The 16,094-nt window shown below is 42.1% G+C and overlaps 2 protein-coding genes and 1 long non-coding RNA gene across 3 annotated transcripts in view; all 3 read right to left on the minus strand.

The window, feature by feature from the left end:
* The window catches only part of LOC117728698 (gamma-aminobutyric acid receptor-associated protein-like 2), a 4,526-nt gene extending 1,564 nt beyond the window's left edge, over positions 1-2,962 (minus strand). The window contains exons 1-3 of the mRNA XM_034529488.1: positions 2,684-2,962; positions 797-852; positions 530-702 (exon numbers count right to left, since the gene is read on the minus strand). Coding sequence (XP_034385379.1) covers positions 530-702; positions 797-852; positions 2,684-2,717 — 263 coding nt within the window. The 5' untranslated portion in view covers positions 2,718-2,962. The remainder of the gene's footprint in view (positions 1-529; positions 703-796; positions 853-2,683) is intronic.
* A 1,437-nt stretch (positions 2,963-4,399) lies between these two features.
* Positions 4,400-8,914, minus strand: LOC117728694 (NAD(P)H dehydrogenase [quinone] 1-like). The gene is made up of 6 exons (XM_034529485.1): positions 8,408-8,914; positions 7,170-7,337; positions 6,728-6,858; positions 5,850-5,963; positions 5,350-5,451; positions 4,400-4,773 (listed from the first exon to the last, which is right to left on the minus strand). Exons 1-6 carry the CDS (start codon positions 8,409-8,411, stop codon positions 4,441-4,443), a joined length of 852 nt encoding a protein of 283 aa, XP_034385376.1. The 5' UTR covers positions 8,412-8,914; the 3' UTR covers positions 4,400-4,440.
* A 1,568-nt stretch (positions 8,915-10,482) lies between these two features.
* Positions 10,483-13,543, minus strand: LOC117728700. Its single transcript, XR_004609243.1, has 2 exons — positions 12,864-13,543; positions 10,483-11,949 (listed from the first exon to the last, which is right to left on the minus strand). It is a non-coding gene; the product is annotated as an uncharacterized LOC117728700 (long non-coding RNA).
* Between the last annotated feature and the right edge of the window lie 2,551 nt (positions 13,544-16,094).

Raw genomic sequence — 16,094 nt, forward strand, 5'->3', positions numbered from 1 at the left:
CACACACACACACACACACACACACACACACACACACACACACACACACACACACACACACACACACACACACACACACACACACACACACACACACACACACACACACACACACACACACACACACACACACACACACACACTCACACACACACACACACACACACACACACACACACACACACACACACACACACACACACACACACACACACACACACACACACACCTCCATTTAGAAACAAGAGTAAAAGCTTGAAGCTGTTGGCCTCAGAGGCAGAAAGTGCCGAGTCACTGCTGGTCTGAGAGGAGGGATGGTGGGTTTGACTCCTTCTCTCTGCATCTTCACATCATCTTCATCTTCACATCATCAATTTATCTCTTTGTCTATGTATATTTTAAATGCCCGTCATAACTTCTCACAGACATTATGCACAGTTTAAATCACAAAGATATTCAGATAAAAAGAAACAAATCTACCTTTTAGAAAAGGGACTTTTCTGGGTATTTTGCCCCCCCCTCCTCTTACCTGGACTGGGGCACCGTCTTGTCCACAAACAGGAAGATGGCCTTCTCGGAGGGCAGCTGGATGCGCTTCCTGATGATCCACATGAACTGAGCCACCGTGATGTCGGAGGGGACGAGGTACTTCCTCTTGTCGATGTCCACGATCTGCGACCCCGACACCTTCTCCACGATCACCTGACGGGGACGCACACAAGACGGCGTGATTACGGTGGCCCGCGGAAGCCCGGCTCAAAAGGCCGAGGCCCGGTGCAGAGCCGGTTTCACTCACCGGGACGCGATCAGGGTACTTGCTGCGGATTTTGGCCGATTCTATGCATCGATGTTCTGGTGGAGAGAAAAAAGAAAGTAAATAGAAGAAGCGTCATTTCATTAATGACGTTGATCGAGCCACAGGACTGCATGTTTCTAGTGTGCAGAGATCAATATTTAACAGATTCACAAGCAGAGGATCTAATCAATGCATCGCTTAAGAGGGCCGAAGTGCACCGTCAGTAAAACACCGACGCAGTGACTCGTATCCGTTGTCGTAGCAACCCTCCACGACGTCATTCATGCGGAAAGCCATTATCAATTATTCTTATTACATATTTTAGTGTCTTTCCTCGAAGTTTTACTTTAAGTCTATTTTCTTATTTAATTTAGTTTTCTTACTTTAGCTCTTATAAATCAGCATTAATTAAAATGCTCTTCTTAAAAAGTTAATTAAAATTAAAAAATGAACACAGAAATTAAAAATATAAAAAGACAAAACTCGGTTATCTTAATTACATGTAATAAGCGACCAAATTAAAGTTACATTATTTTATGCTACTAATAAAATGATTTCTGAATCGACAGAAAAATGACTTCCGCTAATTAGAAAAATGATTTAAATGATTTACTTTTTATTATTTTAACACCATCTTATGTTGAGACTAATTTATTTGTACCTGTGCGATCAATTACAGACATTTACATATCACTTCACTTTAAATATACACGTAAATATACACAGGTGTATTATATTGTTAACTTTAATATGTGTTATAGTTAAATACTTTCCTACACTCTTGCACTGTGTTTACCAGCAGGTTAAATTCCTTGTGTGTGCAAACACACTTTGGCAATAAACATCCTCCTTCTCACAGGAAGCAGAGGGGGGTTGTGGGTAATGTAGTCCAAACACTGACACCAACAATAACAACCGTGGTGGAGAAACACCAGTTTTATCACTTTTAACACGTAAGAAACAAATTTAAAGAGCACATTATTTCTCAACGCCATTAATAATATAATAATTAATAAACATGTAAACTGAGCATTAAAGCTTCTTTTTAAAAAGTCTGATAAACAACCAACTTGCTACCACCAGCTAGCACGTCAACAGGAAGTACATGTAGAATATGAATGTTGCAACATTTTAGGATTACAATATTCATAATTACAACAGCAGATATGATTTAGTTTCATATGAAGCAAATAAACTGCTTTATTTAAGCTTATTTAAGTGTCTCACATGCTTCATCATAATTCATGTTAGTATGTAAACTACTTTGGACAATGTGTGCTGTTATAAGGAATCCCTTTTAGGAGTCTACAAACCAATCCGGACATTCTTTTAGTCGATTTATTGATACAAATAAATCTGAATTAATGATATTAACCACTCAAACGTGAGCTAAAACCAGGCCTGCACTTCTTCTGCCGAAAACAACTTTTCTTTTGGTCCCTTCGGGGCCTCGAGTTTATAACAGATTGGAAGCAAAAAGGGATGAACCGTGTTTATCTCGATAAAAACAGACGCGGGTTCGATCCCCGGTGGAGGCTCCAGCAGCTTAACGCGTCTCCACCTGCAGCCCGAACACGGACAAAGACACGGTGCCATGTCATCTACAAGGCATCGGACTTAACGTCAACCAGCTGATATTAATACACAACGTTTATATTTATGTGTAACTCCATTAAAAAGATGAATAAAAGCCCCCAGAGCCTCCCGTGGAAACAATAAGCCTGCAGCACAGGCCGGCGCGTGCAACCGACCTTATTATGAAGGGATTTACCTACCTCCACACCCTAATGTACCCCCTGCTCTCAAATTGAGGAATTAGCTTTATACAATATTAAATTATTTTTATAAATGTTGTGTTATGCATGACACAGTCCTTCCTCTCCTTACCCAAGGAGTGATCCTCTTTGAACATCCATTTCATGTTTCCGGGGCTCTTCTCTCGCTCGATGCAGCTGGAAAAGGTCGCAATAAAAACGCGATATGTTATAAATGTATATGCTGAATATATTTATCTAGAGTTTCACCCTCTTTAGCGCGTGACTGTCTGTTTTAAAAAAAAAAAAGCGCACGAGACGGACGCAGCACGGCTGTCGAGCACTTCGGAGCTAAAACAACAAACAACAATCTCCTCTTCGCCAGCGGTCTGCTGCCCTGGCGGTGACGTCACACCCGGACCGTTCCATCGCGCCGCGCACACGGAGGGGTGGTTCGGCAGGCGAGCAACTGGGACACGCCCACTTCCTTCACACTCAGGTGATCACAATCAAGCAGGAACATTTATTCTTGGCCTCTAACTAAGATGTTTGTTGTTTGATATTCAGAATTCACATGTTTCTGCTTTTTAAACGGCGATTTATTTTGACCTCGGTTCCCTTTGTTAGTTATTGTTGGTGTAACCCACCGTGAAGAACATAAACATAACCATATCTTACAGTATCACCTAGTTAAAGGGTGCAATTCACGATTAGTTTCATTTGCAATTAATCTGTATATTTATTTTTATTTATAAAATAACATAAAATGGAAGAACATTGTTATCACAACATCCCAGAACCACTAAGACATTCAGTAATCAGAGATATAAAAACCCTCCTGTTAAAGTTACACAAAGGCCCAAAACCTCAGATGTACTGTGTTTGCATCACTCGAGCTCATCTTGCAGAGAGTCCCCGTGTCAAAAGTGTTTTGTTGTGTTTCATTGTGCATGATCATACCTTCAAGTGTCACTATACACAGAAACCCTGTGATAAAACCTTATTCCAGCATGCGAGTACTGGTTGCAATGGCCTTAATGGTGCCTTTGTGGGTAACAGGATACAAACATTGCACACAAAGAGGCCCAACTGCTACTTTATGCACCACAATCCAGCTGCTAACCAAACAGAGAGGAACAAAATCCACCACATCCAAAAAAACACATTAATGTGGGACAAAGGAGGGAGAGTCATTGATGTCATATAAATAAACAGCACTTCTTCCACTGACAACTATGATCCATTAAATTAAGATGCACAATTGTCACCAGGGGAACAAGATGTCATTTTCTGAGAGGTTTCAACAAAAAAAAAAAAAAACTTAAAAAGTTGCACTTATTGTTTCTATCCGCAATATAGTATATAGTATAGCCTAGTATAGTGTACTATCCTGTACTATACTATATTATATTATATTATTGTATTCTATAGTAAAGTGTTGCATTGTAAAGTATACTACAGTAAAGTAGAGTATAGCCTTGTATATTATAGCATAATAGAGTATAGTATATTGTAGTAAAGTATATTGTAGTATAGTATGTTATAGTACAGGACAGTATAGCGTATAGGATTGTATAGTATAGTTTATAATAGGATAGCAGAGTATTGTTAAGTATAGCATAGCATAGTATAGTATAGGATACTACAGTATAGTATAGCCTCAATTAAAGTATAGCTTAAAGTGTTGTATAGTATATTATAGTATATCATAGTATACTACAGTATGGTATCGTATATTATGGTATCATAGTATACCACACTGTGGTATAGTATAGAACTATTAGCCTTCTGTCTTCAGTATGTATGCAAATGTGAATATTTTTAATCTAAATAGAAATAGAAGTTCCAGTTTTCTAAATATTTTTTATTTCAGCTCGTTGACATGAAGTTCTACTTCCTGCCGTCCGGTCGGTCACTTCCTGTCTGAGCTTTCATCTGGTTGTCGGGCGGCAGAGGTTTCCCCAGATGGTGTCCTGTGGTGATGCCGTACGGCCGCGACTCTCGCTCCTCCCTCACTTTGGGCCAGAGCAGGAACCCGCCCTGGAAGCTGAGGTCAAACAGCTCGCAGGGGGCAAAGGTCAAAGGCCTCTCCGCCAACAGGCCTTTAACTCGGGCTCGCCACCCGTCCAGCATCGCGGTTCTCGCCGCGTTGGGACAGTGAGCCGGACTCCAGAATATCTGAGGAGCGAGAACCTGGAATCCACAGAAGTGCAAAGTGCCATTCTGGAAGAAAAAAACAAGAGAGAGCGAAGGAGAGAGAGAGAGAGAGAGAGAGAGAGAGAGAGAGAGAGAGAGAGAGAGAGAGAGAGAGAGAGAGAGAGAGAGAGAGAGAGAGAGAGAGAGAGAGAGAGAGAGAGAGAGAGAGAGAGAGAGAGAGAGAGAGAGAGAGAGAGAGAGAGAGAGAGAGAGAGAGAGAGAGAGAGAGAGAGAGAGAGAGAGAGAGAGAGAGAGAGAGAGAGAGAGAGAGAGAGAGAGAGAGAGAGAGAGAGAGAGAGAGAGAGAGAGAGAGAGAGAGAGAGAGAGAGAGAGAGAGAGAGAGAGAGAGAGAGAGAGAGAGAGAGAGAGAGAGAGAGAGAGAGAGACAAAGTTAATTGGGTTTTTCAAAACCAGATCACCAAAACGTGATTCATTCATAAGCGCTGTGAATCGCCTCCAGCCCCGTATTGTCTCAAAGGGCGTGTGGTCTTTGGCGCCGTCTAATCTTTATCTTATTTTGAAATAGTTTTGATTCTTTTATTGTGTTATAAAAATATATATTTTTTTAAACTTCAGTCTCTTCTTAGTGTGTCTGCGGCTCACCTGCAGAGGCCAGAGGGCGATGTTGATGTCTCCGTTGATGCCGTCGGGCTGGAACATCGTCTTCGTGGCTCCGGTCGTGAACGACAACATCGCTTTCTTGTCCTTCGAGGAAACGTTAAAAAAAAAAACATATACGGTAAAAACACGAGGGAAAATACAATAAAACAGTTTTAATGATGTATAATGTGTATCCGTAAAATAAGTTTTCATATCTGACAACTAGAGCACATGAAATGTAATTTGCTTATCATTAACAAATACTTAATATGGTATATTAATGTGTTAATGAAGTGTGTACTAAAGCCGAATTCAATGGTTATTGTATAATTCATAAACAAATTATTTAATATTAAACAAACTAATAATAAAATAACTAATAATTATTAAACAATTATTATAATTGTATTGTTTTTTAGAAGTAAAATAAGTATTAACTAAAGTATGATTTACTATTAATTTACAATATATATATAAATGATGGTTAATATAAAGAGACGGACCTTGAACACCCCGTTATCGTATATCTTCTCCAGGGAGAAAGCGAAGCCTTGTGTGAGAACGCGGTCCATCCATCCCTTCATGATGGCCGGCACACTGAACCAGTACAAAGGAAACTGGGAGAAGAGACAGAAAACTATATTTAGATTTTTATTTTTATTTATCTTTAAATGGACCAGAGGAGTCTCCTCCTGGTGGTCAGGAGAGAGAATGCAGCTTTAACACATGAAGCATAGACTTCTATACAACCAGAGGAGTCGCCCCCTGGTGGTCAGGAGAGAGAATGCAGCTTTAACACATGAAGCATAGACTTCTATACAACCAGAGGAGTCGCCCCCTGGTGGTCAGGAGAGAGAATGCAGCTTTAACACATGAAGCATAGACTTCTATACAACCAGAGGAGTCTCCCCCTGGTGGTCAGGAGAGAGAATGCAGCTTTAACACATGAAGCATAGACTTCTATACAACCAGAGGAGTCGCCCCCTGGTGGTCAGGAGAGAGAATGCAGCTTTAACACATGAAGCATAGACTTCTATACAACCAGAGGAGTCGCCCCCTGGTGGTCAGGAGAGAGAATGCAGCTTTAACACATGAAGCATAGACTTCTATACAACCAGAGGAGTCTCCCCCTGGTGGTCAGGAGAGAGAATGCAGCTTTAACACATGAAGCATAGACTTCTATACAACCAGAGGAGTCTCCCCCTGGTGGTCAGGAGAGAGAATGCAGCTTTAACACATGAAGCATAGACTTCTATACAACCAGAGGAGTCGCCCCCTGGTGGTCAGGAGAGAGAATGCAGGTTCTCCAGCATTGACTTCACTATTCAGAAGATGAAGTTGCCGCCCGGGAGAAACTACAGCGACGTGATTGACCTCCGACCTGGAAGATGATGAGCTCGGCCTCCTCTACTTTGCGCTGCTCGGCCACGATGTCGTCGCTGAGGCGGCCTTCCATCCAGGCGTGCATGGTCTCCTCTCCATACTGGAAGAGCTCCGGGTTCTTCAGGTCACCTGAACACAACGCCCTCCGTCAGAACAGCAACAAATCCCATGAAAATACTAAAACGGTGAATGTTTAGTGCACACATATTGCGAGTGAATCAAAGTTTCATTCATCTCTTTATTTCTTCCCAAGGATGCATCAAATGTAGATTAATGCGCCGCTGAAAATAGTCCCATAGATAGTCCCAACATTTGTTACTAATTTTTAACAGGTTAAAAAAATACCTAAAAATGAAACAAAAATGGAAAATTACACCAGTAGAAACCAATATGAATACGTGAAGCTTATTAGCGAATATAAACATTGGCGGTGAGGTCACCGATGACGTCGTCCTGCGTGGAGTTGGCTATGAAGTTGGCGGCGTACAGGTCGGACACCAGCACCCTGAAGCCCTGCGCCGCCAGCTCCTGCATCGCCACGTCACGCACCGCCGCGTTGAACGAACCCGGACTCTGGTGGGCGTACACGATCAGGGCCGTCTTCTGAGCTGTGTCACACACACACACACACACACACACACACACAAACACACACACACACACAAACAAAATTGATTGATGAAAATGATTGGATCCACCGATCGTTTTACGTCAGCTGCATTCTCTCTCCTGACCACCAGGGGGCGACTCCTCTGGTTGTATAGAAGTCTATGCTTCATGTGTTAAAGCTGCATTCTCTCTACTGACCACCAGGGGGCGACTCCTCTGGTTGTATAGAAGTCTATGCTTCATGTGTTAAAGCTGCATTCTCTCTACTGACCACCAGGGGGCGACTCCTCTGGTTGTATAGAAGTCTATGCTTCATGTGTTAAAGCTGCATTCTCTCTACTGACCACCAGGGGGCGACTCCCCTGGTTGTATAGAAGTCTATGCTTCATGTGTTAAAGCTGCATTCTCTCTAATGACCACCAGGGGGCGACTCCTCTGGTTGTATAGAAGTATATGCTTCATGTGTTAAAGCTGCATTAACTCTACTGACCACCAGGGGGCGACTCCCCTGGTTGTATAGAAGTCTATGCTTCATGTGTTAAAGCTGCATTAACTCTACTGACCACCAGGGGGCGACATACTTGTATTTTTCTTTGCATTTGTATTTCTTCTACTCCATTACATTTCAAAGGCACTACATTTATTCTACACTTAAAGTTACTACTTTTTACATAAATATATGATATGATGCAGTACTATACTCATATTATACCTTGTAGTATGCAAAGTACCTCAAACATTAAACTTTAAAACATTGTTCGCTGGTTATAAATACTAAATATTATTTAACGGACCTATTTTTCTATATTTTGTTAGCAAAATTTAATTTAAATGTCAGAGAATCAGCAATTAAGCAGGTGTATGAATATTTTAATATTTAAGTAAATTTAAGTTATTTAGCACACTTTTAATTGATTAATTGTCCTCAAACGATCAAACCAAGATGATTGGCTTCTGATTTGTGCTATTTCTTTACCAACTATGTTCACTTACAAGGCTCCAAAAATGCACAGTGAATTTTTCCAGACTTACAGGAAGTGAAAGCATGTAGACGAGTATAGAGTCTTACCCATACTGTGTGTCTGCTGGATCCGTCTGCTCTGTAGACCTGGTCCTGTCTGCTCTGTAGACCTGGTCCTGTCTGCTCTGTAGACCTGGTCCTGTCTGCTCTGTAGACCTGGTCCTGTCTGCTCTGTAGACCTGGTCCTGTCTGCTCTGTAGACCTGGTCCTGTCTGCTCTGTAGACCTGGTCTGTCTGCTCTGTAGACCTGGTCCTGTCTGCCCTGTAGACCTGGTCCTGTCTGCTCTGTAGACCTGGTCCTGTCTGCTCTGTAGACCTGGTCCTGTCTGCTCTGTAGACCTGGTCTGTCTGCTCTGTAGACCTGGTCCTGTCTGCTCTGTAGACCTGGTCCTGTCTGCTCTGTAGACCTGGTCCTGTCTGCTCTGTAGACCTGGTCCTGTCTGCTCTGTAGATCTGGTCCCCGGGGGCTCTTATAGACTCCCAGGCTTTCTTTGCGTGAGAAGCATGGTCACATATCAGATGTTGTCACGACGACACACCGGAGGAGGAGGGCGGAAAAAAAATGTCTGCTGTCAAACTGTAAGACCGGTTAGGTTGATTGTTTTGAATGGGAGGAGTGTGTGTGTGTGTGTGTGTGTGTAGATGTGTGTACAGGTGTGTGTGTAGGTGTGTGTGTATGTGTGCAGGTGTGTGTGTGTAGGTGTGTGCGTGTGTGTGTGTGTGTCTGAAAACTCAGTGGGGATAAGATGTGTTTCATTTGGCCTGGAAGAGAATGTTTGGGTCACTTTCCATGACCCGTCGGGGTCATGTGGTTTAATAAACTCTTTAATCCGACTTAATTTCACCTCGTTAGAAGAAAAGTGGAGGAAGGTGTCAGTTCAGTGAAGACTGAGCGGCTCCGTGTCTCCTCGTGTTCGATGTCACCGGTTTATATATATATATATATATATATATATATATATATAGTGTAAATATAAAGTGGATATATAATATAAAGTGTATGTATATATATATATATATATATATATATATAATATATATATATATATTATATATTATAAATATAATATATATATAATATATATATATACATACACTTTATATATACACATATATATACATTATATATATATATATGATATATATATACACTTTATATGTACACTATATATCTATATCTATATAATATAATATATCTATTTAGATATAATATATATATATATGTATATATTTGTTTTCTCTAATGTGTTGCACTCTGTTTTATAATGTAACGTCATTCATTTTAATACAACATAATTCTTCACCATGGCAACAGATCTTTATATACATTTTATTGAAGTTTGGGAAGAAGTTTTTTCCATTTTTTAAACTTTTTTTATTGAGCCAGGACCGATCATAAGTACCATATATTGTGTTATACCGTTGTGTTAATGCTCTGAATCCATTTATATGACATATTTATACATTTGTATTCATGTATATACACAATTGTAAAAGAAAAGGGATTTTAGAAAGATAAAGGAACATTTTATAAACATAAATCCTAATTTTTTCATTGGCAAAGATAAAATACATGTTTGTATACTAAATAAATAAATAAATGCTACATTAAATAAATTTAAATTTAAGAATAGGAGCATAACTCATTGATTATACCTTTATTTGACCAAAACAACCTCCCCATGAGGTCCATGTAGCTGCTGCTGATTGTGTCACATGACCTCACATGCCCGGTTGCAGATCTTCAAATGTGCATTTTATTTGAACTTTTTTAAGCCAAGTGAAGTTGAGTCGGTGTCACTTCCCTCCGCCAGCCGGCGTTTCCATAGTTACGGCTCATGTCTAACAGAGCCGATGCGGATCAATCAGACGAAACACGGGATTAATTCTCCTGGAATTCACCGACACAAGAACGCGACAAGTTGGCACCGGATATAAGTTTAAGAGGTCCGATTCCATTTGTTCTGAGCTGCATCAAAGTCTGTGATTCCTTCCCCCTCCTCCATGTTCTTTATTTTTTTGTTTTGTTTTAGTTAGCGGGTACATAACCTTAGGTTTAAAAATATTTGTTTCTCAATACAATAGTGATTCATGATTCATTGAGTGCCTTTTTAAGCTCTTTGATGTCAATCGCTTTTATTTTTGGCCATAATAATCATGTCAGATGCCAAAGAAGAAAACAGTTAAAGGAGACATAAAATATTAATTTTCAACTTCAGGTTCAAAAACTAAACATTATTTCTCTCACTCGTCTGAAAATAACTGTATTCGCCATCTGTCTGAAATGCTCCGTTTAGGCGCCTGTCTCTTTAAGAGGCCTCTCACATGGGCTTGTATGGCGCACCTTGATACAGGTAGATCTCAAACTGTGGGTGGGGATGCTCAGGAATATTATAACGAGCCATTAACATCGGCTCGTTGAATCCCACGTGGTCGTCTTATTTTCGCAGTTGGTGAATTATAATACACGACAAATTAAAATCACGTTACAGGAGACAGGAAGTAGATCGTGAGCCAGTTGTAATGAGTCCAAACCGCAGCGGATGCCGGTTATCCCGCCGGGGATCAGACACACGCCTGCAGCTCGATGCTTTTAGGGCTCGACGGGAATGTCACCTGAACAAGTTGTCACCTGATCAGCTGACTGACTCACCTGAAGGGAAACGATTCAGACGCACAAGTCATACTACTTTATTCATTAAAGCAGAGGAGGAGAAGTATTTAGTCCCTTAAGGAGGAGAAGTATTTAGTCCCTTTAGGAGGAGGAGAAGTGTTTAGTCCCTTAAGGAGGAGAAGTATTTAGTCCCTTAAGGAGGAGAAGTATTTAGTCCCTTAAGGAGGAGTATTTAGTCATTTAAGGAGGAGAAGTATTTAGTCCCTTTAGGAGGAGTATTTAGTCATTTAAGGAGGAGAAGTGTTTAGTCCCTTAAGGAGGAGAAGTGTTTAGTCCCTTTAGGAGGAGTATTTAGTAATTTAAGGAGAAGTGTTTAGTCCCTTAAGGAGGAGTATTTAGTCATTTAAGGAGAAGTGTTTAGTCCCTTAAGGAGGAGAAGTGTTTAGTCCCTTAAGGAGGAGAAGTGTTTAGTCCCTTAAGAAAGATAAGTATTTAGTCCCTTAAGGAGGAGAAGTATTTAGTCCCTTAAGGAGGAGAATAAGTATTTATTCCCTTAAGGAGGAGGAGAAGTATTTTTCCCTTAAGGAGGAGGAGAAGTATTTAGTCCCTTAAGGAGAAGTATTTAGTCCCTTAAGGAGAAGTATTTAGTCCCTTAAGGAGGAGAAGTATTTAGTCCCTTAAGGATTTATAGTACATGATGTATTGCTCTTCATGTACTAAATCAATCCTTTACACCTGAGACAGTACTGCAGTATAAGTACAACTCGGGGTACTGTGTGTGTATAAATATTTTGTTTGTACCTGTGGTTATTCACGTGCGTGTGATGCTGCACTTCCTGGATCATTAAAAGTTATTAAATCTGAACGTATTGGCGCGTGAGCGCGACACGCGCATCCGGAAACCAATTAAGACGTCTGGTCCTCCACGGAGACGCCTTCCTGCCGTCTGCAGACCACGAACCTCGGAGGGACAGTTCTGTTATTCATGGAGCCCCCCGCCGGTAATCCAGGGGGGGGGGGGGGGGTGAGAGAGAGAGGGGGGGGGGAGCAAGAGAGGGGGGGAGAGAGAGAGGGAGAGGGAGAGAGAGAGGGGGGGAGCGAGAGAGAGAGAGGGAGCGAGAGAGGGAGAGGGAGCGAGAGAGGGAGAGAGAGAGGGAGAGAGAGAGGGGGGGAGAGAGAGGGGGGGAGAGAGAGAGGGAGAGGGGGGGAGCGAGAGAGGGAGGGAGAGAGAGAGAGGGAGGGGGGGAGAGAGAGAGTGAGGGGGGGAGAGAGAGAGAGAGAGGGGGAGAGAGAGAGAGAGAGGGAGAGAGAGAGAGAGACGCTATATATTATGTATATATATATACACATGGTCTCTGCTGGATCTGGGTCTAGTCCACGGTGGACTGGTCTCTGCTGGATCTGGGTCTAGTCCACGGTGGACTGGTCTCTGCTGGATCTGGGTCTAGTCCACGGTGGACTGGTCTCTGCTGGAGTCTGAGCTGAAGGAGGTTCTGGTGAACCTGCGTGACGTCATCTGGTTTCACCAGAATCCGACCCGTTGGCTCCGATGAGGAGCTTTAAGAAGAACTCTATAGAACCAGACCGTCTGCTCTCTGCAGGTCTACAGAGGACCAGGACTACACTGGAGACTGATTCAGGACCAGATAAAAGTTCCCATTTCAGAATATTATATAATATATAGTAGTTTTTGTATACATGTTGTAATATATATATATACAGTTTAATCTATAACGCATCACATTCTATACGACCATCATGTTTGTAGATGCATTTTAAACAGTTTATTTAGCTTAAACAATAGGAGAATCAAAAAAATCATTTTATAATAACGATAATAATAATAATTCATTGTATTTGCAAAGCGCTATGAAAAAGAAACCATCTTACACCGGAGGTTCAGTCAAAGAGCTCGTCCAGTGAGTCTAAATCCAGGCGGCACACATTTATACCGAGGAGGAGGAGGAAGAGGAGGAGGAGGAGAAGGAGGAGAAGGAGGAGGAGGAAGAGAAGGAGGAGCAGGAGGAGGAGGAGGGAGGAAGAGGAGGAGGAGGAGGAGGAGGAGTTGCATCACCCACTGACATCACTGCTGTTTGTGGCCCTGAGGAATGTCTGCTATGTGAGCTCCAGGGCCACCCGGGTGGTGGTGAGGACACCAAACGTTGTAAGATATAAATAAGTGTAACTTTCACCGGCTCTCCAAATACTAAAATAACCTGGTTAAATGTTAAAGTATAATATACTGTATATAACTTTATGAGCCAGAGGAAGAGGTGAAATGTTGGATGATGTGGTCATTAACACACCTCCGCTGACGACCATGGAGAGCAGTATCACTGAGTCTGGATATTTGCCAAAAAGTCACTCAGTCTGTTTGACTTGTGTTTCAACCGCTTGCATCAGTCTAGATCAAAGACATGCATGTTGCAACAAAAGGCTTTGGGTGTGTATCAATATGTATGAATCCTAGAATGTCGACATTTCCTCAGAAAACAGTTCATATGACATCGTTACTTCCCATTTTAGGTTAGATTGAGAAAACAAAACAACATGTTAGATTTAGAAAACAAAATAACATGTTAGATTTAGAAAACAAAATAACATGGTTAGATTGAGTAAACAAAACAACATGGTTAGGTTAAGAAAACAAAACAACATGGTAAGATTTAGAAAACAAAACAACATGGTTAGATTTAGAAAACAAAACATGGTTAGGTTAAGAAAACAAAACAACATGGTTAGGTTAAGAAAACAAAACAACATAGTTAGATTGAGTAAACAAAACAACATGGTTAGGTTAAGAAAACAAAACAACATGGTAAGATTTAGAAAACAAAACAACATGGTTAGATTTAGAAAACAAAACATGGTTAGGTTGAGAAAACAAAACAACATGGTTAGGTTGAGAAAACAAAACAACATGGTTAGGTTAAGAAAACAAAACATGGTTAGGTTGAGAAAACAAAACAACATGGTTAGGTTAAGAAAACAAAACAACATGGTTAGGTTGAGAAAACAAAACATGGTTAGATTTTTTTTTGTTTTGGTTGAGAAAACAAAACTATTTAGGTTGAGGTAAAAATCATGGTTTTGTGTTAAAATAACAACAGAGGAGAAGTTACTTAAGTACGAAAGTTAAGTGACAAATAAATCAATGTTGACTTTTTTCACCTGGAGTTTTGCGGTCTTTATACTCAGTTCATGATTACGTGGATTACATACGACGAATTAGGTGAAGCTATGCATGCTGGATGAAAACTATTCAAATACGTTTTATAAATATGTATCATAACGTAACAACTATAATGTAACAATATAACAATGATAATGCTACAATGTAACGTGACCACTTAACAAAACAACTTAACATAATAACATAACAACGTGACGTCACGACGGAGCTATGAGCCGATTGGCAGAAGCTGAGCGAAGTGAACGAGCTGGGGTGTACGGTTAGACCATGTCCTGGATGTAGACCGGACCCGATCTGTTCGCAGCACGGTACGCAAGTACCAATGTTTTGAAGCGGATGCGGGCGGCCACCGGTAACCAGTGAAGGTCGCGGAGGAGCGGAGTAGTGTGGGTAAATTTCGGGAGGTTAAAGACCAGTCGAGCAGCTGCATTCTGGATGAGCTGTAGAGGTCGAATGGCATTAGCAGGTAGACCTGAAGGAGGGAGTTGCAATAGTCCATCCGTGAGATGACCAGAGCCTGGACCAGAACCTGTGCCGCCTTCTGAGTGAGAAGGGGTCGTATTCTCCTGATGTTGTACAGCATGTACCTACAGGAGCGTGTTATTGCGGTAATGTTGGCAGTCAGGGAGAGTTGACTGTCGAGCGTCACACCGAGGTTCCTGGCAGTCGGAGTCGGGGACAGCACTGAGTTGTTGAAGGTAATAGTCAGGTCGTGGGTGGGAGAGCCTTTTCCTGGAAGGAGGAGAAGTTCAGTCTTGTCCAGGTTAATTTTCCACTGAGAGATGTCAGTCAGACAGGCAGAGATTCGTGCTGCTACCTGTGTTTCTGATTGGGGAAACGAGAGGATCAGTTGGGTGTCGCCAGCATAGCTGTGGTAGGAGAAGCCATGCGAGCGAATGACAGAGTTGGTGTACAGAGAGAAGAGAAGAGGACCAAGGACAGAGCCCTGAGGGACCCCAGAAGTCAGAGGACAAGGCTCAGACACAGATCCTCTCCAGGTTACCCGGTAAGAGCGGTCGGTGAGGTAGGATGAGAAGAGTGAGAGCGCGGTGCCTGAGATACCAGGTCCTGGAGGGAGGAAATAAGGATCTGGTGGTTCACTGTGTCAAAGGCAGCGGAAAGGTCTAGAAGGATGAGGACAGAGGAGAGAGAGGCTGCTCCAGCAGTGTGAAGCTGCTCAGAGACAGCAAGGAGGGCAGTCTGAGTGGCCTGCCTTGAATCCAGACTGGTGGGGGTCTAGAAGGTTGTTACTGTGAAGAAAGGAGGAGACTTGGTTAAAGATAGCTCGCTCTAGAGTTTTGGAAAGGAAGGGAAGGAGAGAGACAGGTCTGTAGTTATTGACTTCAGATGGGTCGAGAGTGGGTTTCTTCAGGAGAGGGTTGACTCTTGCCTCCTTCAGAGAGTTGGGGAAACAGCCGTTTGAGAGGGAGGTGTTAATAAGATGGGTGAGAAAGGGAAGAAGGTCCGGAGCAATGGACTGGAGAAGGTGAGAAGGGATGGGGTCAGGGGGGCAGGTGGTTGGGCGGGCAGAGGTTACCAAGGTAAGAACTTGATTGGGAGACAGGGGGATAAAAGAGGAAAACAAGGGGGAAGAAGGTGAAGTTACTGGAGGTGTAGTTGAGGAAGATGGATTAGTAAATGAAGAGCGTATGTCGTCTATCTTTTTTGTAAAGTATTCAACAAAGTTGCTTGGTAGGAGGGTGGAGGGAGGGGGGGGACCAGGGGGGTTAAGGAGGTTGGAAAAAATAGACAAGAGTTTTTTGGGGTTAGAAAAAGATGATTTGATTCTGGATTGGTAGAACAGACTTTTGGCTGCAGAGATAGAGGCAAAGAAGGAGGAGAGAAGAGATTGATAGGCGAGCAGGTCGTCGGCGTGTTTGGATTTTCACCATTTCCTTTCCGATGCTCGCATAGTGGCTCTCTCGGCA

The sequence above is a fragment of the Cyclopterus lumpus genome, chromosome 3 (genome assembly GCF_009769545.1).
Source record: "Cyclopterus lumpus isolate fCycLum1 chromosome 3, fCycLum1.pri, whole genome shotgun sequence".
Taxonomy (NCBI): domain Eukaryota; kingdom Metazoa; phylum Chordata; class Actinopteri; order Perciformes; family Cyclopteridae; genus Cyclopterus; species Cyclopterus lumpus.